Below are 24,763 nucleotides of genomic sequence, written 5' to 3'. Positions count from 1 at the left end.
ATGAGGGACTGTACTCCAGCCTGGGCAACGGAACAGACTCCGCAAAGGAGAAAAAGTCGGCTGCAGAGGGCGAAAGTGGATCTCGGAACCTTTATGTTGGGGATCTTTTTTCGAGAGGGACCGGAAAAGAGGTGGGATCGTTTGTCGCGATGTGGGGCGGCGGTAAGCTGGGCTCCTCGGGGGGTTGGTTTTTAAGAGTGCTGGGGCCTGGAGGCCGTAATACAAAAGCTGCACGTCATCTAATTTCCTCGGCGGGTGAGTGGGTGCGGAGGTCCCTCGCATGCAGTCCATTGCGAGGGCTCGCAGCTCTGCGCATGCGCTGGGGGTGGGGCGGTGGGTTGTAGCTGGAGCTCGCGGGGGGTCAGCGCGAAACCTGAGGCTTGGCCCTGGTCCCAGCTCTCTCCACTGTAAACCTGGCATAGTCCCCTTGGCGGACGTCGGGGTAAAGAACTCAGTACCAGTGGTGCTGTCTGGAAAAGCGCAGGCCGCGGGTGTCTCGTGGCTGAGCTCCTTGCCCCAGGAGCCGGAGACCCACTCTGCGTGTGCTGCGGTCTTGAAGGTCATGCATCTTTCCTTTGTCGGGGCAGGAGTAACTTGCGCCTCGTAGTTATGCATAGCTTTGTATCTGTGTTTTGTTTGCACAAAGCTTGCTGTTTTTTCAGAAAGAATTTAAGGCAGCTGTACTACTTTTTGATTAATAGGTTAATTCAACAGACTGCATTTGCAAATGAAATCAAGAAAATAACGCGCTGCTCGGTGCTTGTAGACAGTCTGATTTTCGAACTCTCAGTGTTAAGTAGAAACAAGCTCATCTTTTACATGGAACTCTTAACAAATACTGTATGCCAGACACTGTTATGAGCACTGGGAATTTAGAAATGAATGACGCCGCAAGGATCTCTTTAAAAATGTTAGGATAGACCTAAGATCAGGATATAATGAACAAAAAAATGGAGAATCTAACCGCCCATTAGGTTATTAGTTGGTACTATCATACAGTGGAAAAATAGTGCAGCCAATAAAAATGATTTAAATCTATTTGTATCCACATGGAAAAATAATAAGATATAGTGTTAAGAAAGTAAAGTTTCATTGTTTCCTGGAAGAAGCCAAAAACAAAAAAAAGTTACAAATCAGTATGGATAATGAACTTGGAGTTATAGGTGGAGATATATAGAGAAATTTTGCAGTGATTGCCTGTGGTAGAGTAGGTGATTTTCTGTCATTTTATCCTTTATATGCTTTGCTTTTAATGAACTTTTTTTTAGTAAACGTATGTGTCTTTTATAATCAAAAGTTTAGAAAAGATACAGTAAACCTAGTTCCAGTTTTTGAGGGGTGAACATAGAAGGAGCCTCTAATCCATAATTGGGATCAAGGAAACTTCTTGAATGGGATATTTAGCGAAATCCTGAAGGAGGTGGTCAGTTTTAGAAGCAGTTGGCCAAGGCAGGCAGCTCACTTGAGGTCAGGTGTTCGAGACCAGCCTGGCCAACATGGCGAAACCCCATCTCTACTAAAAATACAAAATTAGCCAGGCGTGGCAATGGGCGCTTGTGATCCCAGCTACTCGGGAGGCTGAGGCAGGAGAATCGCTTGAACCTGGGAGGCAGAGGTTGCAGTAAGCCAAGATCACGCCATTGCACTCCAGCCTAAGCAACAGAGTAAGACTCTGTCTCAAAAGAAAAAAAAAAAAAGCAGTTGGAAAGGGGAAAGGACCGGCTTGAGAATCTGTGAGAAAGTTTGTGAGTAACCACAAAAGGTTCCTTGAAAAGTAAAATTTGTAGGTTGAGGGCCGGAGGTAAAGGCAGGGGGTGGCAAGGGATGAGGCAAGAGGCCTTTTTGTCCATGACACATTCATGAAAGGCCAGGCACACCTCCTGAGGTACACTATCCTGCGGACAGTGGAAATTACTGAAGAAGCAACATGAGCAGATTTATGTTTAGGAAATAACACTTGGCAGCTGTCTATATAGCTGTCTTCACAGCTGTCTACATAGAAAGTGGGACGGAAGCAGGCAAGTCTAGGCCCAGGAAGACCTTGGAGTAATCCAGACAATAAATTATGATTGCTGGAAATAAAATATTGGCAGGGTAAAAGTCTGTTACCTGTTTTATTCACCATCAGCATGGTGCCTGGTGGGTGCTGAATGACTTTTCAATAAATAAAATGAAAAAAAGCCTTTTCCCATTCCTTTAAAATCTCAAATACCAGGATGATCACAGATTCAAGGTAGAGAAGGAATTGGTAGCATTCTGTTTAAATACAAACTCAATTACTCTCTTTCAGTTGTGGTCAGATGGTAGAGTTGTTTTTATTTTTACTTTTTAGATTAATTAATTATTTTTTTGAGACAAGGTCTTGCTCTGTACCCCAGGCTAGAATGCAGTGGCATGACCACAGTTCATGGCAGCCTTGGCCTCCCTGGCTCAATCGGTCCTCCCACCTCAGCCTCCCAAGTAGCTGGACCTACAAGCAGGCACCACAATGCATGGCTAATTTTTATATTTTTAGTAGAGAAGGTGTTTCACCACATTGTCTAGGCTGGCCTTGAATTCCTGGGCTCAAGCGGTCCACCCACCTTGGTCTCCCAATGTGTTTGGATTACAGGCATCGAGCCACTGCATCTGGTCTAAGGTGGTTTTTAAACCTCTTGAGAATTGTAGCAATACTGATAACTTAGGGATTCATTTTCCAGAAATAGAGGAGGTAAGAGAGAGATCAGGGGTTTTCTGTCTGTAGAAGGCAGATATTGTTAAAATTTCTAAGGCTTAGTTTCATAATAGTAATACCTTATATGTCCTTATCTATGTATCACAGTTTATATAGTTAAACTTTATTCTTTAATAATATTTCATCTATCTACCTAAAGTCATACAGCAGGTGATATTTGAACTGGGTCTTAAAAGGTAGTCCAGATAGAGTTGGTGGAAAAGGAAATAAAATGAACAAAAGCCAGGCGGAGCACCTTTAATCCCAGCACTTTGGGAGGCCGAGGCAGGTGGATCACTTGAGCTGAGGAGCTTGAAACCACCCTGGGCAGCATAGCAAAACCTTGTCTCTACAAAAAAAAAAATATATACAAAATTTAGCTGGGCATGGTGGTGTGTTCCTGTGGACTTCGCTACTGAATAGGCTGAGGTAGGAGGATTACTTGAGCCCGGGAGGTAGAGGCTACAGTGAGTCATGAACGCACCACTGCACTCCAGCCTGGGCAACACAGCTGGACCCTGTTTCATAAGTAAGTAAATAAGTAAATAAATAAATAAATAAATAAAATGAGCAAAAGCCTAGACACATGAACTTTATTAAAAAAGAACATTGTAATGGATTTGGGATGGACTGTGAAGGGCTGATTAAAAAATAAAACCAAATAAATATAAGCTCAGGAGAGAAGTGTGCAGAGACTACAAAAAGACAAAATGTGAAATATAAATGACCATTAAACTTAAGAAAAGATGCTTAACCTCACTCATGATAGATTGAAACTACATTAGCTGGGCATGGGGGCCCAAGTTTATAGTCCCAGCTACTCGGGAGGCTGAGGTGGGAGGATCGCTTGGGCGATGTTGGCGGAGGTTGTAGTGAGCAGAGGTTGTGCCACTGCACTCCAGCCCAGGTGACAGAGTGAGACCCTGTCTCAAAAACAAAAACAAACTAATTAAAACTACACTAAGATATCATTTTCATGTATTTGATTAGCAAACATAAAAATGTTTAACATAGGCTGGGTGCTGTGGCTCAGGCCAGCACTTTGGGAGGCCAAGGCGGGTAGATCACAAGCTCAAGAGATCAAGACCATCCTAGCTAACACGGTGAAACCCCGTCTCTACTAAAAATACAAAAAATTAGCCGGGTGTGGTGGCAGGTGCCCGTAGTCCTAGCTACTCGGGAGGCTGAGGCAGGAGAATAGCGTGAACCCGGGAGGTGGAGCTTACAGTGAGCCAAGATCGCGCCCCTGCACTCCAGCCTCGGCGACTGAGTGAGACTCTGTCTCAAAAAAAAAAAAAAAAAAAAAAAAGGTTAACACATTGTATGGGTGACAGTGTGGGAAAACCAACATGAGACACTCTCATATATTACCCAAAGGATTGTAAATTGGTTCAACATCTATTTAGTGGCAATTACAGATTTACAAATGCACATACCCTTTGACATCATTCTTGAAATTTTACCTACAGGGACTCTGAAACACATATGAAATGAAAAAAACCTATGTCATTTAATCTCTAGTTGTTGTTGTTGTTGTTGTTATTTTGAGACAGAGTTTCACTCTTTTGCCCAGGCTGGAGTGCAGTGGCGTGAGCTCGCCCACTGCAATCTCCACCTCCCAGGTTCAAGTGATTCTTGTGCCCCAGCCTCCCAAGTAACTGGGACTACAGGTGCTCACCCAGCCCTAATCTCATAATGTTGATAATTACCCAAATGCCCATCATTAGGGAACTCCTTAAATAAATAATATAGCCACACAATGAATTAGCACGTAGCCTTTTAAAAAATATGAAATAATTTCCAAGATATGTTGGTAGGTGAGGAAAAACATTCAGAAGAATGAGTGTATTATGCTACATTTTATATAAAATGAGAAACTGATACTTTAAAATGATTGTGTATGTATAAAATGCCTCTGGAATCTTACATACAAATCTAGTAAGATTGGTTGTTTGTAGGGAGAGAAACTAGATAGCTACAGTCAGGAGTAGGAAAGATACTTTGTACTGTTGTACTTTCAGATTTTTTAAATTTTTGATTTTGAAATAATTTCAGACACAAGAAATGGCAAAAATAGCACAGAGAGGCTGGGTGCGGTGGCTCATGCCTGTAATCCCAACACTTTGGGAGGCCGAGGCAGGCAGATCACTTGAAGTCAAGAGTTTGAGATCAGGCTGGCCAACATGGTAAAAGCCTGTGTCTACTAAAAATACAAAAAGTTAGCCAGGCATGGTGGTGTGTGCGCCTATAGTCCCAGTTTCTTGGGAGGCTGAGGTGGGAGAATCACTTGAAACTGGGAGGCGGAGATTGCAGTGAGCTGAGATCATGCCTCTTCAGTCCCATTTGGGCGACAGAGTGAGACCCTGTTCCCCCAAAAAACAAAACAAAACAAAACAAGAACCCCAAACACACAGAGAGAATTTCCATATACTATTCACCCAGTTCCTTGGTGATACCATCCATAGCACGTTGTTGAAGCCAGGAAATCAACTTTAGTATAATTGACTCCACTACAGACCTTATTTGGTTTATGCCACCAGTACATGCACTCATTGTGGGAGAGAGCGAGGATGTGTGTGTGTGTGTGTGCGTGTATACGTAAGTTTTTTGTTTATTATTTAGTTTTTGAGACAGAGTTTCGCTCTTGTCACCCATTCTAGAGTGTAATGGTGCGATCTCAGCTCACTGCAACCTCTGCCTCCTGGGTTCAAGCAATTCTCCTGCCTCAGCCCCCTGAGTAGCTCATATTACAGGTGCCCACCACCACGCCTGGCTAATTTTTTTATTTTTAGTAGAGACGGGGTTTCACCATGTTGGCTAGTCTCAACCTCCTAACCTCAAGTGATCCACCTGCCTCAACCTCCCAAAGTGCTGGGATTACAGGCATGAGCCACCACGCCTGGCCTATTTTGCCTTTCTATATCAATTTTAAAGTCAGTATGTCTGTGTCTACCAAAAAAAAAAAAAAGGCTATTGAGATTTTGATAGGAATTGTATTAAATGTATAGGTCAGTTTGGGGAAAACTGATGTTTTTACTATGTTGAATTTTCCAATATGTCTCACGTTTATTCTTTGATTTATTTCATCAGTGTTGTGTAATTTTAAGCATATAGATTCTGTACATGTTTTTGTTTGATTTATGCAACAATGAAAATTTTTTTGGAATGATTTAAAATGATAAGGCATTTTACATTTTGAATTTTGCCTTCCACTTGTTCACTGTTAATATATAGAAACAAGACTGACTTTTTTGTGTTACCTTTGTAATCTTTGACCTTTCTTTTTTTTTTGAGACAGAGTTTTGCTCTTCTTGCCCAGGCTGGAGTGCAATGGCGCGACCTCTACTCACCACAACCTCCGCCTCCTGGGTTCAAGCAATTGTCCTGCCTCAGCCTCCTGAATAGCTGGGATTACAGGCATGCACCACTATGCCCGGCTCATTTGGTATTTTTAGTAGAGACAGGGTTTCTCCATGTTGGTCAGGCTGGTCTCGAACTCCCGACCTCAGGTGATCCGCCCAGCTCAGCCTCCCAAAGTGCTGGGATTACAGGTGTGAGCCACCACGCCTGGCCTTTAATCTTTGACCTTTCTGAATTCACTTATTAGTTCCAGGAGCCTTTTAAAGATTTCTTAGGATTTTCTATATAGACAATAGGGACAGTTTAATTTCTTCCTTAACATTCTGTATACCTTTTATTTCCTTTTCTTGCCTAATTGCACTGAATAAGACTTTCAGTACTATGTTGAAAAAGAGTAGTGAGAATGGATGTGTTTACCTTGTTTCTGATTTTAGGGGGAAAGGGCTGAGTCTTTCACTATTACGTACTACGTGAGCTATAGGTTTTTATAGCTGTTTTGTAAAATAATTTCCCTTTCATTCTTAGTTTGCCAAAAGTTTTTAATCGTAATGGATATGGATTTTGTTAAATACTTTATATCAATCAACATGATTATGTTTGGTATTTGTTTTGTTTTGGTTTTTGGTTTTCACTTGTTTGTTTTTTGAGACAGTATTGCTCTGTCTCCCAGGCTGGAGTGCAGTGGTACAATCATGGCTCACTGCAGCCTCTGCCTCCCAGGCTCAAACAGTCTTCCCATCTCAATCTCCTCAGTAGCAAGGACCATGGATGCACACCACTATACCTGGCTAATTTTTAAAGTTTTTCTGTAGAGATAGGGTCTCACTATGTTGCCCAGACTTGTCTCGAACTCCTGGGCTCAAACAATCTTGACTCTTCAGCCTCCCAAAGTGCTGGAACTACAGGTGTGAGCCGCCCCACCTGGTGTGTTACTCTTTTTTTTTTTGTTAATATGGTCGATTATATTAACTGATTTTTTAAATGTTGAACTAGTGTAGCATACCTGGAATAAATCTCACGTGGTTGTGCTGTATTGTTCTATTTATATGTTGCTGAATTATATTGTGTGTTGCATACCTGGAATAAATCTCACATGGTTGTGCTGTATTGTTCTATTTATATGTTGCTGAATTATATTGTGCTAATATTTGCTAAGAATTTTTATGTCTGTTCCTGAGACGAATTGGTCTGTAGTCTTTGCTGTACTCTTTGATTTTTGTATCAGAATAATGTTGACTTCATAAAATGGCCTGGGAAGTATTCCTTACCCTTCTATTTTTTTAAGAGATTAAGTAGAATTGGTTGTTATCTCTTTAAGTGTTTAGTAGAATTCACCAGCGAAGCCATCCAAGACTGGAGATTTGTTTTTCAGGTTTCTAACTATGAATCCAATTTCTTTAGTAATTATCAGTTATTCAGGCTCTCTATTTTATCCTATATGAATTTTGGTAGTTTGTGGTTTTTATAGAATTAGTCCATTTTGTCTAAATTGTAGAACTTCTGAGTGTAGTGTTATTTGTAGTATTCTCTTGTCAACCTTTTAATGTCTGTGAGGTCTATAGTAATATCCTTTCTTTATTTCTCGATGTTGGTGATTTACATCTTTTCTTTGTCAGCTTTGCTGGAGGCTTATCAATTTTATTGATTTTTGCAGTGAATTAATTTCAGATTTGATGTATTTTCTATGGCTTTGTTTTGTTTTCAATGTCACTGATTTTCATTTTTATTTATTTATTTATTTATTTATTTATTATTTATTTATTTATTTTTTGGCGCAGAGTCTCACTCTGTCACCCGGGCTGGAGTGCAGGGGCACCATCTTAGCTCACTGCAACCTCTGCCTCCCAGGTTCAAGAGATTCTTGTGCCTCAGTCTCCAGAGTCACTGGGATTACAGGCATGTGCCACCATGTCTGGCTAATTTTTGTATTTTTGGCAGAGATAGGCTTTCATCATGTTGACCAGCCTGGTCTCGAACTCCTGACCTCAAGTGATCCACTTGCCATGGCCTCCCAAAGCTCTGGGTTTATAGATATGAGCCCCCTCATCTGGCTGATTTCTATTTTTATCATTTTCTGATTTCCGCTTTCTTGCTTTATGTTTATTTTGCTCTCCTTTTTCTAGTTCTTGAGGTGGAAACTTAGATTGTTGATTTGAGGCCTTTCTTACTTTTCTTTTTTCTTTTCTTTTTTTTTTTTTTTTTTTTTTTTTTTTTTTTTTTTTTTTTTTTTTTGAGACAGAGTCTTACTCCATTACCCAGGTTGGAGTGCAGTGACGCAATCTTGGCTCACTGCAACCTCCATCTCCCAGGTTCAAGCGATTCTTCTGTCTCAGCCTCCCAGGTAGCTGGGACTACAGGTGTGTACCACCATCCCCGGCTAATTTTTGTATTTTTAGTAGAGACAGGGTTTTACTATGTTGGCCAGACTGGTCTTGAACTCCTGACCTCATGTGATCTGCTTGCCTCGGCCTACCAAAGTGCCCAAAGTGCTGGGATTACAGGTGTGAGCCACCATGCCTGGCCCTTTCTTCCTTTTCAATACGACTATTTTAGTGATATAAATTGCCCTCTCAGTACTCCTTTAGTTATATCCACCAATTTTTATATGTAGTATATTTATTTTCATTTACTTCAATTTTTAAAATATCCCTGAGACTTGTCTTTGACTTATGGATTGTTTAGAAGTATGTTGTTTAATTCCCAAGTGTTTTGCTTTTTACTGTTATTTTTCTATTATTTATTTGATCCTATTACAGTCAAAAATATAGTTTGTGTGATTTCACTTAAAGTTGTGAAGATTTGTTTTGTGTCTCAGGACATGGTCTATCTTTATGAATGTTCCATGCATGCTTGAAAGAATGTGTATTTTGTTGTTTGGGGGAAGTGTTTTACACATTTTAAGTAGATTGTATTGAATAATGGTCTTGTTCAGTTCTTCTTTATCCCTGCTGGTTTTCTATCCAGTGGTTCTATCAATTACTGAGACAGGAGTGTTGAAGTCTCCAACTTACAATTGTGGATTTGTTTATTTCTCATTTCATTTCTCTGAGTCTTTATGTGTTTTGAAATTCTGTTGTTTGTGGTGTACATAGTTTTTTCAAGACAGAGTCTTGCTCCATTGCCCAGGCTGGAGTACAGTGGCTCGATCTCAGCTCACTGCAGCCTCTGCCTCCCGGCTTCCTGTGATTCTCCTGCCTCAGCCTCCCGGGTAGCTGGGATACAGGCACATGCCACCACGCCTGGCTAATTTTTGTATTTTTTGGTAGAGATGATGTTTCACCATGTTGACCAGCTGGTCTTGAACTCATGACATCAGATGATCTGCTTGCCTCAGCCTCCCAAAGCGCTGGGATTACAAGCATGAGCCACTGTGCCTTGCTGGTGCATACAGTATTGCTTTTTCTTCTTGGTGGATTATCCCTTTTATTGTGATGTAATGCCCCTCTTTGTTTCTGATACTTTCTTTGTTCTAAAGTCTACTTTGTCTGAATGTTTATTGAACAACTGAGTGTTCTGCAACACAGCTACTGGCTCATAAAGTAGGCCCCTGTGTAAGTTGAGCATATAGAATGGGTGAATGTTTATTTTAGGTTATATATACACATACTTTTTTTTTCCTCTGTAAAGGATGTTGTAAAAATGTAAAATATGTAAAATTCATTTGTAAAAATTCATTTCATGTAGCTAATGTAAAAATGTAAATATGTAAAAATTCATTTCATGTAGCTAATATGGAATTGACAGAATTTGAACTAATTTTGACAATTTCAGAATTAATATTATCCTAGTTTAAAACATAACATTTTATATTTGAATATCATTCCTGTCATTTTATGTACATAATGTAGATGTAAAAACTAATGGCATGAAAAACTTTATAAACATATGCATTACTTGTTTTGGCTAATAATTTTAGAAATGTCTGGGTTAGAGTTAGATACTGGAATGTAAAACTTTTATTTTACTTTTTAGGTAAAATCTTAAGTAAAAAACAAACAAAAACCCTTTGTTTATCAATTGTAATGTAACATAGCATTACCATATAAAATAAAATTTTGTCCAGGCCTGGTGAATCCCAGCACTTTGGGAGGCTGAGGCAGGAGTATCCCTTGAGCCCAGGAGTTTCAGACCAGCCTGAGCAACGTAGGGAGACCCCATCTCAACAATGACAATAACAACAAAAGTTAGCTGGGCATGGTGGCATGTGCCTGTAGTCCCCACTACTTGGGAAGCTGAGGTGGGAGGATTGCTTGAGCCCAGGAGGTGGAGGCTGCAGTAAGCCGTGATTGTGCCATTACACTCCAACCTGGGCGGCAGAGCAAGACTCTAAAACAAAATAAATAATAAAATAAAATAAAATCTTCAATTACATGCATATGAGGGATTCTTGCTGTGCAATGCTTTTCTCTAGATATTTAATTTTTTTTTTTTTTTCAGTTTATGTGAAGAACCAGCTCAGTTGGATACTACAGATTAAACCAAGGGTTTTCAATGAATACAGAACCATGTGGTTCAAATCCTACAGGACGACCTTTTCCTGTCTGAACAGAATAAAGAGTTTCAGGTGAGTTTATTATTACCGTGGCAAATATTCACGTAATTATTTGCAATAGGTTTTTAGTATTATCTTTAATAAACCCAGTCAGTATGTAATAGTTCATGTGGTTTGATTAAAGTAGCTTGTGTTTATTTAAGTAGTCTCAACTAATTTATTTTCTAATAATTTTTAAATTTGGGGAGTTTCAAACCCACAGAAATGGTAATAGAATAATGTAGTATACAGGCAACAAATAACCTTCATTCAGATTCAGAGATAGCTTTTGTTTTCAATATAAGACTATTACTTAGAGAAGAATTTTTATTTCCTTATAATGTCCTTATGACAAGACACAAAATGCAGTGCTTAAAATCATAAATATTACTTACAATACCTAATACAGTATTTTAAAATTTTTAGAAATCATAAATGATTTGGGTGCTGCATAAATATGATAAGGTGGCTAAGGTAGTAAAATTGAATGAAAGTAATATCTTTCTATATTTGTATTTTATAAGCCAACTTTTAACCTTGTGAAAATATTGCATAGCATTAATACTTGAACTCTGTTTGTTTGTTTGTTTTTGAGGCGGAGTTTCACTCCTATTGCCCAGGCTGGAGTACAATGGTGCGATCTCAGCTCACTGCAACCTCCACCTCCCGGCTTCAAGCGATTCTCCTGCCTCAGCCTCCCGAGTCAACAGGATTACAGGCGCCTGCCACCACGGCCAGCTAATTTTTTTTTTTTTTTTGAGACAGAGTCTCACTCTTGTTGCCCAGGCTAGAGTGCAATGGCGCAATCTCAGCTCACTGCAACCTCCGCCTTCCAGGTTCAAGCAGTTCTCCTGCCTCAGCCTCCCGAGTAGCTGGGATTAGAGGCATGTGCCACCACACCTGGCTAATTTTGTATTTTTAGTAGAGAAGGAGTTTCACCATGTTGGCTAGGCTGGTCTTGAACTCCTGATCTCAAGTGATCCACCCGCCTCAGCCTCCCAAAGTGCTGGGATTACAGGCATGAGCCACCGTGCCCAGCCTTGAACTCTGTTTTCTAAGTGCTTGTTCCTCCTTCTTGTAAATGAGCCCCTTTGAGATTGGGTTTATATGAAATCATTCTTAGTCAAATGAGCAATCACCTACTGTTATCTATTGTAAATTAGTCCTTGATTACTGAGGCTTTGCATGAAGCATGGACAAGGGGGCTAATATTCCTAAGATAATATTAAAGAGGAATGACATTTGAATCTCAAAAGAAAAAAAAGTAATGAATATAGAATATGCTCTTGTTATGTGGCTAAAAAAACGTAATAAAAATGTGAATGGCAGTATTTTTTTTCTAAGTTAACATCCTTATTATCTTTTACCCGAGCAGCCCTTTGAAGGATTTTTCTATACTATATACTACTACATGGAAGTCAGTGTAGTGTCTAATCCCGCGTTATTCCTGTTTGATCCCATTTAATTAAATAAAATTTTAGGCAAATTGTGTACTTTTCTGGGCTTTTCCCTTCAGATTATTCATTTACCAAGTGCTTCCTGAGCACCGTGTTCCAGGAACTGTACTAGTCACTAAGAATAAAATGATAAGGAAGACAGTCCATGCCTTGCCTTCATAGTGCTTGTGGTCTAGTGGAAGACAGACATGATCGATCAGATAATCACACAGCCCCATGAAGAAGTACAAAGTGGTATAGGAGTTAAAATAGGGGGATAGGGGGATGAGGGGAACATGACCCAGTTTTGAGGATCAGGGAAGATTTTTTTGTTTGTTTGTTTGAGACAGAGTCTTGCTCTTTCACCCAGGCTGGAGTGTAGTGGCATGATCTCAGCTCACTGTAGCCTCCACCTCCCTGGTTCAAGCAATTCTCATGCCTCAGCCTCCCAAGTAGCTGAGATTACAGGCACCTGCCACCACGCCTGGCTACAGGGTTTCACCATGTTTGCCAGGCTAATCTGGAACTCCTGACCTCAGGTGATCCACCTGCCTCAGCCTCCCAAAATGCTAGGATTACAGATGTGAGCCACCATGAGCAGCAGATCAGGGAAGATTCTTAGATAACATTTAATTGAAACTAAGATCTGAAGGATGAGAAGGAATTAATTAGGTGTTTGGGAGAGGAAAGGAAGGAGGTGGGAAGAATGTTCCAGGCAGAGGGAACAACTAACCTATGTGAAGTACCTGAGGAAACAGCGTGCATGACCAGTCCAAAGAACTGAAAAAGGACCTATGTGGCTGGAGTGGGAAGGATGAGGAGAATAGAAGGAAGTGAGTTTGGAAAGGGAGGAAACTGAGCACTAAATAATTCAGAACTTTGTAAACTATGCTAAGGAATTTTGGTCTTTTTTCTAATGGCACTGGGAAGATATGGAAGCATTTTATTCAGGAAAATAACAATCAGATTTGTATTTTGGAACAATCACTCTAGATGCATCATGGAGAACAGATTGGAAAGGGATGAGGTAGGAAGCAGCTCCCAGTTAGAAAGCTAGGACAATAGTTCAGGCAAGAGATGATGGGTGCTTGGGTTAGAATTGTGGCAGTAGAAATGGAGCAGAGAAGATGGAGGTACCTGTGTTCAAATCCCGGCCCCACCATTTACTTAATCTCTCTGAGCCTCCCTTTTCTTATCTGTAAAATAGAGATAATAATAGTACCCACTTTCAGAGTTGTTGGAAGGGTTAAGTGAGGTAATATATGTGGAACTCTTAAACAATACCTGGAATTTAATAAGTGCTCAATAAATGGTAGCATGCATTTATTTATTTATTTATTTATTTATTTATTTATTTATTTATTTATTTTGAGACAGAGTCTCGCTCTGTTGCCCAGGTTGGAGTGCAGTGGCGCAATCTCGGCTTGCTGCAATCTCCACCTCCCGGATTCAAGCGATTCTCCTGCCTCAGCCTCCTGAGTAGCTGGGATTAGAGGTACACACCACCATGCCCAGCTAATTTTTGTATTTTTAGCAGAGATGGGTTTCACCATGTTGGTCAGGCTGGTCTCAGACTCCTGACCTCTTGATCTGCCCCTTTCGGCCTCCCAAAGTGCTGGGATTACAGATGTGAGCCACCACACCCAACCAGCTATTATTAGTAGTAGTAGTAGTAGTAGTATTAGAAGGCTAAGTTTTATAAAGTTCTGTTTTGAATTGAAACTTACTTGGAAAGTAATTTTGTTTCATCTGTGAGTATATATATTTATAAGCAGTGTGATTATAAGAAAACTTGGTTTTAAGCATCAATATTGAGCAATATACAGATTTAGAATATAATAAATTATAAATAAGACTATCTTTCTACATGATATATCCCACGTTAAACATTTCTTCAAAACAGCAGTATTTGCCTGGTTCTTTGTTTTCACCTCTTAGGTACCGTTGGGCGAGACTGTACAGTACTTCCCAAACCACTGTTGACAGCGGTGAGGTAAAAACCTTCTTGGCCCTGGCTCACAAATGGTGGGATGAGCAAGGAATATATGCACCTCTTCATTCCATGAATGACCTGAGGGTGCCATTTATTAGGTAACATTCCAGAAACTCTAAGTCTTTTTAAATGGAACTTTTAAAGAATTCATATTTCACATTTCTTTTTCTCTTAGTTTATACCTAGTTAAAAGTGCTGCACATTAAGTTTGCTTTGGAAATTAAGGAGATTCTTTTCAGTTACCGCTGTTTGAAACCATTAATTTTTAATAATATCATGCAAGGTCTAGGCTGCTTTCATAGCTTAAGTTGAAGCCTATTTGTACATTATCAAGTTAATTACAATTAAGTTCTTATAAAAGTAAACTAGGGTCTTATGGCATCAAGGCCATTTTATTTTATTTTATTATTTTATTTATTTATTTATTTATTTATTTATTTATTTATTTTTAAGATGGACTCTCGCTTGTGCCACCCAGGCAGGAGTGCGATGTCACGATCTTGGCTCACTGCAACCTCCACCTCCTGGATTCAAGCGATTCTCCTGCCTCAGCCTCCTGAGTAGCTGGGATTACAGGCATCTGCTACCATGCCCAGCTAATTTTTGTATTTTTCGTAGAGACAGGGTTTCACCATGTTGGCCAGGCTGATCTCAAGCTCCTGACCTCAGGTGATCCACCCGCCTCAGGCATCCAAAGTGCTAGGATTACAGGCATGAGACACTATGCCTGGCCCAAGGCCATTTTATAACTACAGACCTACTGTGGCTAAACTGACTTAGGCAGTTCTGGTAAAGTTTGATTCAACAATTTTTTTTGAGAACTTACCTCATACAGAGCTCAGGGACTAGACTGTAAAAGACTCTAAGATGAATGAAACATAATCTATGTGCTTCAGGAACTTATAGGTTGCTGTGGGAGTTAAGAAAAGGCAAGAGTTCATCAGGGCTTACATTTAAGAAATTGTTCATTTGTTCTTCTGTCCATTTATGTATTCATCAAACAATTTTGGGCAAAGCACTGTAACAGACACAGAATATCTGACTCAGACTTTGCCCTCCAGGAACTTCCTGGTTGGTTTTTGTTGGTTCATCCAGAATCAATGTAGCAAAAAGAGAAACACTGGCGTCCTTTAATACCACTGACTTTGTGGATCACTGCAACAAATCGTAAAGCAAAGAAAAACAGAAATGTCATTTTTGTAAGCTAGAACACTGGTTCTCGAAGTGTAGGCCCTGGACAGTGACATTAGTTCCCCTAGGAACTCATTAGAAATGCAAATTATCATGTGTCATCAGGGACCTACTGCTCTGTGGAGGGGTCAGAACTCCATTTTAAGCAAACTTTTTACATGATTCTGATGTATACCAAGTTTGAGAATTACTCTATTCAAACTGCTGAGACACCTTTAACTAGACATCACACATAATAACCCAGGGCAGTGCAAGCTATGGTTAAAAGTTTAGATTTTATTTTGAGCATAATTAGAACCCATCAAAGGAAAGTGGTATGATCTAAATTATGATGTAAAGGAGTCATTTTAGCTGCTGTTTAAAGAATGGAACGGACTTCATTTGAAATGGGTCTTTTCTGTATAACTTTCCAGAATGCTCTACTTAACCACTATCCATGTTATTCTTCGAATTCAATTAATTTTAATGGTAATAGAAGATACCTTAAGATATCCTCATTATGAATAATGCTTATTTTAATATAAGTATAATTAAAATTTATGCATAATCCTCTCTCTATATATATGTTTAGTTTACAATACTGTTAGGTGTATATATACTTGTGTGTATATGTGTGTATACCTATGTTTGTATAGGTAAAGTATTACTGTGATTATCTTAGAAGTAAGTTTACTTGATTTAGATGCCGGTTTACATGCTCATACATGAAAACACCACTCACCAAGAAGATTAAAAGACATTTTATTTCAAAGGGAATATAGACAAATTCTGAAAATTAGGTCTCCCATCTGCTTTTTCTAAGCTCTGTAAAATAACCTATTTGCTGCTGACATGAAATGGGTCTAGCACGTATTGACAGCAAAGTCAAAACATGTATCATGATATCTCAAGCAATTGAAATTAGGTTAATCTAGATTATTTCAAAAATTTCTCCTTATATTATTACTAAAACAGTAATTAAGTCATAATTACTACTAGATTATTTCAGACCTTTAAGCCTCCTGCTTTTTATTATTGAAAATGTTTTATAAATTAAATGTCGCTTAATGTTGAAAGATCTAGTTATCAAAAATATAAATAATGTATTTAAATGGAGGTTAATAGTTCCTTGAAACTGCATACCTTTTTGACTTTTCATTGATAAAATTAATTATTTGTTTTGGTGTGTTTTGAATTTTTTAAAAAAGAGACAATCTTCTGAAAACAATTCCTAATCACCAGCCAGGAAAACCTTTGTTTGGAATGAAGATTCTTGACGTTGGCTGTGGTGGTGGGCTGTTAACTGAAGTAAGTGATAGCTTTCCTGCCATTTTTAACTGGGGGAAAAAAATTAAGAAGTAGACTTCTGCCTCATTTATTCTTTCAACAAATAATATTATTCATTAAAAAAAGAAATGCATGTTGGGAGGCCGGGGTGGGTGGATCACCTGAGGTCAGGAGTTCGAGAACAGCCTGGCCAACATGGCGAAACCCTGTCTCTACTAAAAATACAAAGATTAGCTGGGCGTGGTAGCGGGCACCTGTAATCCCAGCTACTCAGGAGGCTGAGGCAGGAGAATCGCTTGAACCCGGGAGGCAGAGGTTGCAGTGAGCTGAGATCGCGCCACTGCACTCTAGCCTGGGCAACAAAGAGAGACTCTGTCAAAAAAAAAAAAAAAAAAAAAAATCCATAATATTGATTTTAATCTTTTTTTTTTAACTGCTTGTCAGGATGATTTGACTTCCTCAGCTCACTCCAGTTTCAATGATTCTTCTGCCTCAACTGGATTACAGGCTCCCTTTCATGCCTCCGGCCTAATTCTGAAATAGAAACAGGTTTCACTCCCTATTGGCCAGGTTGATGTGAACTCCTGACCTAATCACCACCTCAGCTCTCAAACCTATACTAAGGATATGGGCATGAGCCACCGTGCCTGGCCAACCTGTGTTTAAAAACTTGGGCATGTCATGGGAAATGACTAAATACAAAAGCTGAGAGAAGAATTAGTTATGAAAAATCATTTCTAGTCATAGAAAAAAAACTTTTGAGAAAAGATTGTTCTTTAGAAAATTTGAGTATTTCAAAAATGATTGCAGTTTTTTCAATGGCTTGTTATATTTATTGCACTTTAAATATGTTAATACTGTACTATATGCAAGCAAATGTATCTAGAGTACATAGACAAAATTTTTTTCACTGTCTTCGAGTAGTTTTTTTTTTTAATCAGTTTTTTGTTGTTTTCATTGTTCTTCTTACCTTTAAGTGTTTGATTGTGGAAAATTTCAAATGTGTACAAACTAGAGAAAATGTATATGAATTTCCATGTATCCATAAATGATGTCCAGTATTTATCACCTCATGGTTAATCTTGTTTCATTTTTGATAAGCTTTTTATTGCTAACATATGTTCTATTTTCTTCCTGAGGGTAACAGCTTTTTATGCTATTAGCCTCTAGGGCGGCTTGGGGCTTCAGTTATTGGAATCGATCCTGTGGATGAGAACATTAAAACAGCACAGTGCCATAAATCATTTGATCCCGTCCTGGATAAGAGAATAGAGTACAGAGTGTGTTCCCTGGAAGAGATTGTGGAAGAGACTGCAGAAACATTTGATGCTGTGGTAGCTTCTGAAGTTGTAGAACATGTGATTGATCTAGAAACATTTTTACAGTGCTGCTGTCAAGTGTTAAAAGTAAGGCTTATGGAGTTTATGTCTTGGTTTCTTCTTCTGAGTGTGTGTATATGTATCTATAGCAATAAAATGGTCCATAATGCATTAGCAGTCCAGCAGGCAAGGTACAGTAGAGAAGAAACCAGGAAGCCTGGATAAGGGGACAGCATCTCTGCTGTAGATTTCGTCTACCCCTCGGTTTTCCCTTACTACCGGGGTCTTCCTGTGTCCTGTTAGTATATTGGATGTCCAGGGATCTTGAAAAATGTTGGTGCTGGTTGGATATGGTGGCTTACGCCTGTAATCCCAGCACTTTGGGAGGCCAAGGTGGGCAGATCACTTGAGGCCAGGAGTTCGAGATTAGCCTGGGTAACATGGTGAAGCCCCGTCTCTACTAAAAATAGAAAAAGTTAGCTGGACATGTTGGTGCACGCCTATAATCCCAGATACTGAGGAGGCTGAGGCACAAGAATCGCTTGAACCTAGGAGGTGGAGGTTGCAGTAAGACGAAATTGCGTCACTGCACTCCAGCCTGGGCAACAGAGTGAGACCCTGTCTCCAAAAAAAAAAAAAAAAAGAAAAGAAAAATATTGGTGCTGAACACTGGAAAACCATACACTTATAGCAGTATTTTTCCATTGGTGTAGTCGGGGTTAAATACTTAATAGATATTGAATGACAATTATAAGACATTGATTTGAGGCCAGGCATAGTGGCTCACACCTGTAATCCCAGCACTTTGGGAGGCGGAGGCGGGTGGATCACCTGAGGTCAGGAGTTCGAGACCAGCCTGACCAACATGAAGAAACCCTGTGTCTACTAAAAATACAAAATTAGCTGGGTGTAGTGGCGCATGCCTGTAATCCCAGCTTCTCGGGAGGCGGAGGCAGGAGAATCACTTGAACTGGGAGGCAGAGGTTGCAGTGAGCTGAGATTGTGCCTGGGCAACAAGAGTGAAACTCTGTCTCAAAAAAAAAAAAAAGAAAAAGAAATTGATTTGGGTGAATACTTAAAAATCAATAAAAATAATTATTATCATAAGTTTAAATAACAAGTAATTCTGTACGGGGTAAATGCATAATAGTTTACAGCTTATAAAAGAATATTTCATAAATATGATCTTACTGGATCTTACCTATAACTAGGTGAGGAAGGAGAGGCAGGTATTGTTATCATATCCTTTCACCTACGAGGACTCAGGATTTGTGAGAAGTCAGAGGTCACTAGGCATGTAAGTGGGGCTTAAGGCCAGACCGTTTGACTCCAAGTTTGGTTCTCTCCACTACTTACTATGCTTATATAGTATAATTTGCAACAGACTTCGTTCTCTGAATGTGGTTCTAAGTTTTCTTTTAATAAATCCCCCTGAAGTATTATTATTATTACTATACTGACTCTGTTGTTCACATATTTAGGAGGTGACAACCTAAAGTCAAAAGCTAAAAGAATGAAATGCTTAGCTCTTATCGAAATAGAGCTTTTTTTAAAAAAAAATGTTATTTTTAAGTAATTTTAAATTTATAGCAAAATTGCAAAGATAGTACAGTGTGCCTTTCGCCTGTCTTCCCCTTAGGTTAACATCTCACATCATAAGGGTAGGAACTAGGATGAGTCAAGTGAGGCACCTGGGGCACGAAATTGCAGGAGACAGCCCCTCTCAGGTGCTGACCCTGCACTTGCACACCCTGAAAGGGGTTGCCTGTTTCAATTCTGTGCCCTAGAAACCTCACTTACCTCATTATAGTTCTAGCCCTATATATAACCCATGGTACCGTTCTCAAAATTAAGAAATTAACATCAGCATTGTACTTATTAACTGCACTACAGAGCTTGTTAAATTTTTTTTTTTTTTTGCTAATATCAGTTTGCTGTTACAGGATCCAAACCAGATTCCTGCATGTATTTAGTTGTCATTTCTCCTTAGTCTTCTTCAATCTGTGACAGTTTCTTGGTGTTTCCTCTTTTTTCTTGACAAGGTCTTACTGTGTCACCCAGGCTAGAGTGTCCTGGCAAGATCACTGCTCACTGCAGCCATTTCCTGGGCTCAAGCCATGCTCCCATCTCAGCCTTTCAAGTAGCTGGGACCACAGGTGCATGACACCATGTCCAGCTAATTTTAATTTTTAATTTTATATTTTACTTTTTTGTAGAGACAGGTTCTCCCTATGTTGCCCAGGCTGGTCTCAAAATCCTGGGCTCAAGGGATCCTGCCGCTTCAGCCTCCCAAAGTGCTAGGATTACAGGCATGAGCTACTGTGCCTCGCCCTTGTTTCCTCTTAAGTAGAGTTTTACTAGGCTTATCTCTTATTTTCCAAATAAAACTTCTTAATTGATTGTTAGTTCTTGTTTTATATGTCAGTCAGTGTGTATGAATGGAGGTTCTTTGACACATATGAGGGATGCTGGCATTGTAGGGTTTAAAACTAATTTTTGCTTCAGTGTAAAACCTATGTTTTGAAAATGACTATTGCTTACCACCATTTCCTTAGAGTGTGAGTTTGTAGAACACAGATTAGATATTCATAAGTGACTTTTTTTCTTTTTTTTCCAGAGACAGGGTCTTCCTCTGTCACCCAGGCTAGAGTGCAGTGGCACCATCATAGCTCACTATAACCTCAAACTCCTGGACTCAAGTGATCCTCCCGCCTCAGCCTCCCAAATAGCTATGTCTACAGGTGCTCAGCACCATACCTGACAGTTTTTTAAAATACATTTTTTGTAGAGATGGGGGTCTCGCTATGTTGACCAGGCTTGTCTTGAACTCCTGGTCTCAAGCTGTCCTCCTGCCTCAGCACTAGAATTATAGGCATGAGCCACCATGCCTGGCCTATAAGTGATTCTTAAGATATTTTAGAGTTTGAAGTCGCAGTGAGCTATGATCATGCCACTAAAGGAAAAAAAAGATATTTTAGAATACTGGAGCTTTACAGAGGAAAGTTAAAATGTGTGATAATATAGTGTAGGATATGTTTGTTTTTAATTTAAAGGCATACTCCAGTATTTCATGGTCCCCTCTTGTCTTTTTTATTTTTGGCTTAGAGTGATATCTAAGATATATTATTTCTTTCTCGCAACTCTCCTTTCTTTCTGTCTTTCTTTCTATATGTCTATAGTAATGTAATTATTTTGGAGGGAATCTTTGACATTTTTTCCCCATCAGGCTAATGAGAATGTATAAAAGAGAGAGGGGACATTAATATCCTTGCCATTTGTGAGGCAACATAGGAAACACCATAAATACATTTACTATAAAGTGGCAGACTGAGGCCAGGCGCAGTGGCTCACACCTGTAATCCCAGCACTTTGGGAGGCCAAGGCAGGTGGATCATGAGGGCAGGAGTTCGGGACCAGCCTGACCAGCCAAGATGATGAAACCCTGTCTCTACTAAAAATACAAACATTAACTGGGCGTGGTGGCAGCCACCTGTAATCCCAGCTACTTGGGAGGCTGAGGCAGGAGAATCACTTGAACCCGGGAGGCGGAGGTGGCAATAAGCTGAGATTGTGCCGCTGCACTCTACCCTTGGTGACAGAGCAAGACTCCGTCTCAAAAATAAAATAAAATGGCACACTGAATAGTCCTATAAGTCCTTTGCATTCATCCCAGTGCTTATGTTGTTCTCTTTATATAAATATATATCACTTCAACCTCCACCTCCTGTGTTCAAGTGATTCTCCTGCCTCAGTCTCCTGAGTAGCTGGGAATACAGGCACTTGCCACCATGCCCAGCTTATTTTTATATTTTTAGTAGAGATGGGGGTCTCACCATGTTGGCCAGGCTGGTTTCAAACTCCTGATCTCAAGTGATCTGCCCACCTTAGCCTCTCAAAGTGCTGGGAATACAGGTATAAGCCACCATGGCCAGCCACTCTTTATATTTTTTATAAAAATGAAATAAAAACAAAAACAGTTCAAACCTAATCATTAATGTTTTAGTGAGAGAACACTTAATGGTAGTACTTCCCTGCACAAGATGTATAGCTCTGTGCTGTAACAAACAAATTAAGACAGGCTCAGCCCTTACAATGAAAACTGTTTTGACATATGTTAGAATGTGAATGTGGACATGTAACAAGGAAGAGCAGCCTGATCTCATTTTTATTGTAAAGTGTTTGGTATGTACAAAAGAATATATAAATATAAATCATAATTATGTATGATCTTAAGAGTTGTAAGCACTGTTGTATATACTCACCGAGTACATCTAAAATGCCTTTTATAGTGAACTTCCCAAGAGAAGAAAAAATGCTATTTTGCTGAATTATATTTTATTCATACATATATATTTTAACAGCACTCAGATTATTTGGAAGAAAGGAGGAGGGAGGGGGAAACTTAGCTTTTACTTAACTGATACACTTAACCTTTTACATTTTACTTCTATATAATTTCATTTCTTTTAGCCCAGTGGTTCTTTATTCATTACTACAATCAACAAAACACAGCTTTCCTATGCCTTGGGAATTGTTTTTTCAGAGCAAATTGCAGGTATTGTACCAAAAGGTACTCATACATGGGAGAAGTTTGTTTCACCTGAAACACTAGAGAGCATTCTGGAATCAAGTAAGTATTAAGAGAATTTTTTCCAGTTTTCCAGGCCTAACTGAACTTTTAATATGCCAGTAATTATTACACACTTAGCCTAGCACTTAATAAAATAGGCCACTATGTTTTTGGATGTTGGTTTTATCTTCTCAACTAGGTCATAAACTCGTTGAAGTTAGGATTAAGTAGTAGATACCATTTCTCTTTTACCTGTCACCCCCTAACCCAGGGCCAAGCGGATAACAGATGATCAATGAATACTTTTTGGCTGTTTAGTTCTCACTTGTTTAAGAAAGAGACACAAATGTCTGTTATTTACACATTCTCGGTCTGCCCTATTGAGCCCTACTTGTATCAGCTTATCTTACATATTATTTTTCCTGATTCCACCACGGTTACATATATTTTGAACTTCAGTATCACTTTTTTATGTATTTTATATGACTTACAGCATGACTTCATGGTTATTTTGGAGTTTTTTTTTTTTTTCATCCTTTTATAGCCCATAAGCTACTTGAAGGCAGGACTATGTCTCCTTTTTGTACTCTCTAAAATGCCTAGCTGTGCTTTACACAGAGTGAGCTCTCGATTTATGTGATGAATTCCGGTCAAGTAATAGTGCTTGTCAGTTCATTTATTTGGCATTTGGTATTCCTACTGAGTACTTAGACTCCTATATTTCTTATGTTTTTTTTTTTTTTTCATGTAAGTCCATCAGTAAACTTGATTTTACTTGGAATACTATCAGTATATAGCGATGTAGTAAATTCTAAAGATTTCTGTGAGTAACTTTGTTGAAAATAAAGTAAGGCCACGCGCAGTGGCTCATGCCTGTAATCCCAGCATTTTGGGAGGCCGAGGCAGGCAGATTATTTGAGGTCAGGAGTTCGAGACCAGCCTGGCCAATGTGGCGAAACCCTGTCTCTACTAAAAATACGAAAAAATGGCCGGGCGCCGTGGCTCAAACCTGTAATCCCAGCACTTTGGGAGGCCGAGATGGGTGGATCACGAGGTCAGGAGCTCGAGACCATCCTGGCTAACAAGTTGAAACCCCGTCTCTACTAAAAATACAAAAAACTAGCCGGGCGCGGTGGCGGGCGCCTGTAGTCCCAGCTACTCGGGAGGCTGAGACAGGAGAATGGCGTAAACCTGGGAGGCGGAGCTTGCAGTGAGCTGAGATCCGGCCACTGCACTCCAGCCTGGGCGACAGAGCAGACTCCGTCTCAAAAAAAAAAAAAAAAGAAAGAAAGAAAATTAGCCAGGTGTGGTGGCGCATGCCTGTAATCTCAGCTACTTGAGAGTCTGAGGCAGGAGAATCACTTGAAATCAGGGGATGGAGGTTGCAGTGAGTCGAGATTGTGCCACTGCACTCCAGTCTGGGTGACAGAGTGAAACTCTGTCTCACACACACACACAAAAAAGAAAGAAAATAAAGTAGGAAAAAAATGTTTTAAAGATGCGTTATGGGGACAATCTCCTGTTGGCACATATTTTTTAATGACAGCTAACATTTATTGAGTACCTACCAAACTCCAAGCATTGTGCTAGTTTACACATATAGCTCATCTAATTCTAACAGTTCTGTGATACAAGTTCTGTACATGTAAGAAAACTGAGATTTAGAAAGTTAAGTGACTTGCCCATGGTCACCATATAATAGATACCCGAGCTGGGATTTGAATCCAGGCAGACTGCTTTGGAATATGTGTCCTAATTGCGACTTACTGAAGTTCTGCACTAAATTGTGATTAGTGCTTAGTTACAAAATACATTTGCCGATTAAGTTAGGAATCCTTTTTCTTCTTCTTTTCCTATCCATTTAGTGTATTCTCAGCATTTTTAATGCAGAGAGTTGCATGAAACTCTTGGAAATTGGAAGGAAAATATTTATTAAATCTACTCTTTCTGATTTTTTTTTCAGATGGTCTGTCAGTTCAAACAGTGGTAGGAATGCTCTATAACCCCTTCTCAGGTTACTGGCATTGGAGTGAAAATACCAGCCTTAACTATGCAGCTCATGCTGTGAAATCCGGGGTCCAGGAACACCCAATGTCTGCTGAGTTTGCTTTCAAGGGAGAAACAGAAGAGCTCCAAGCTAATGCCCGCACCAATCCAGCTGTGCATGAAGAGCTGAAGAAATGAATTGTTTCTGAGGACTATAGTAATATGGCTTAGATATCTGATGTTTTCAAATATAAGAAATATATAATTTATCCTTTGAGAGAGAATCATGAAGAAAAGAAGGTCAATAAAAAGGGCTAAAACCTTGATCAGAAGTTTTTGTTATTTCATCTAATAGCTACTTTCAAGGGATTCTAAGAATAAAAAGTTTTGTCAAGATA

General features: G+C 39.5%; 1 protein-coding gene across 2 annotated transcripts; it reads left to right on the top strand.

The window, feature by feature from the left end:
- COQ3 (coenzyme Q3, methyltransferase) lies at positions 1 to 24,763 on the top strand. 2 transcript variants are annotated; one of them, XM_009205723.4, is made up of 7 exons: positions 1 to 162; positions 10,511 to 10,637; positions 13,979 to 14,131; positions 16,412 to 16,511; positions 17,654 to 17,896; positions 22,280 to 22,439; positions 24,343 to 24,763. In XM_009205723.4, the coding sequence occupies exons 1-7, from the start codon at positions 150 to 152 to the stop codon at positions 24,561 to 24,563; spliced, it is 1,017 nt and encodes a 338-aa protein (XP_009203987.1). In that variant the 5' UTR covers positions 1 to 149; the 3' UTR covers positions 24,564 to 24,763. The 2 variants fall into 2 exon arrangements, with proteins under 2 accessions (XP_009203987.1, XP_003897992.1); XM_003897943.4 differs by having other exon boundaries at positions 125 to 255.

The sequence above is a fragment of the Papio anubis genome, chromosome 6, assembly GCF_008728515.1.
Source record: "Papio anubis isolate 15944 chromosome 6, Panubis1.0, whole genome shotgun sequence".
Lineage (NCBI taxonomy): Eukaryota > Metazoa > Chordata > Mammalia > Primates > Cercopithecidae > Papio > Papio anubis.
This window is presented reverse-complemented; position numbering and strand designations above follow the sequence as displayed.

Excerpts from the sequence above, each read along its gene's own strand:
- COQ3 (XM_003897943.4), top strand. The coding sequence starts at position 150 with ATGTGGGGCGGCGGTAAGCTGGGCTCCTCGGGGGGTTGGTTTTTAAGA. Across the intron at positions 256-10,510 it reads TCATCTAATTTCCTCGGCGG|TTTATGTGAAGAACCAGCTC; the intron begins GTGAGTGGGTGC and ends TTTTTTTTTCAG. Across the intron at positions 10,638-13,978 it reads AACAGAATAAAGAGTTTCAG|GTACCGTTGGGCGAGACTGT; the intron begins GTGAGTTTATTA and ends TTCACCTCTTAG.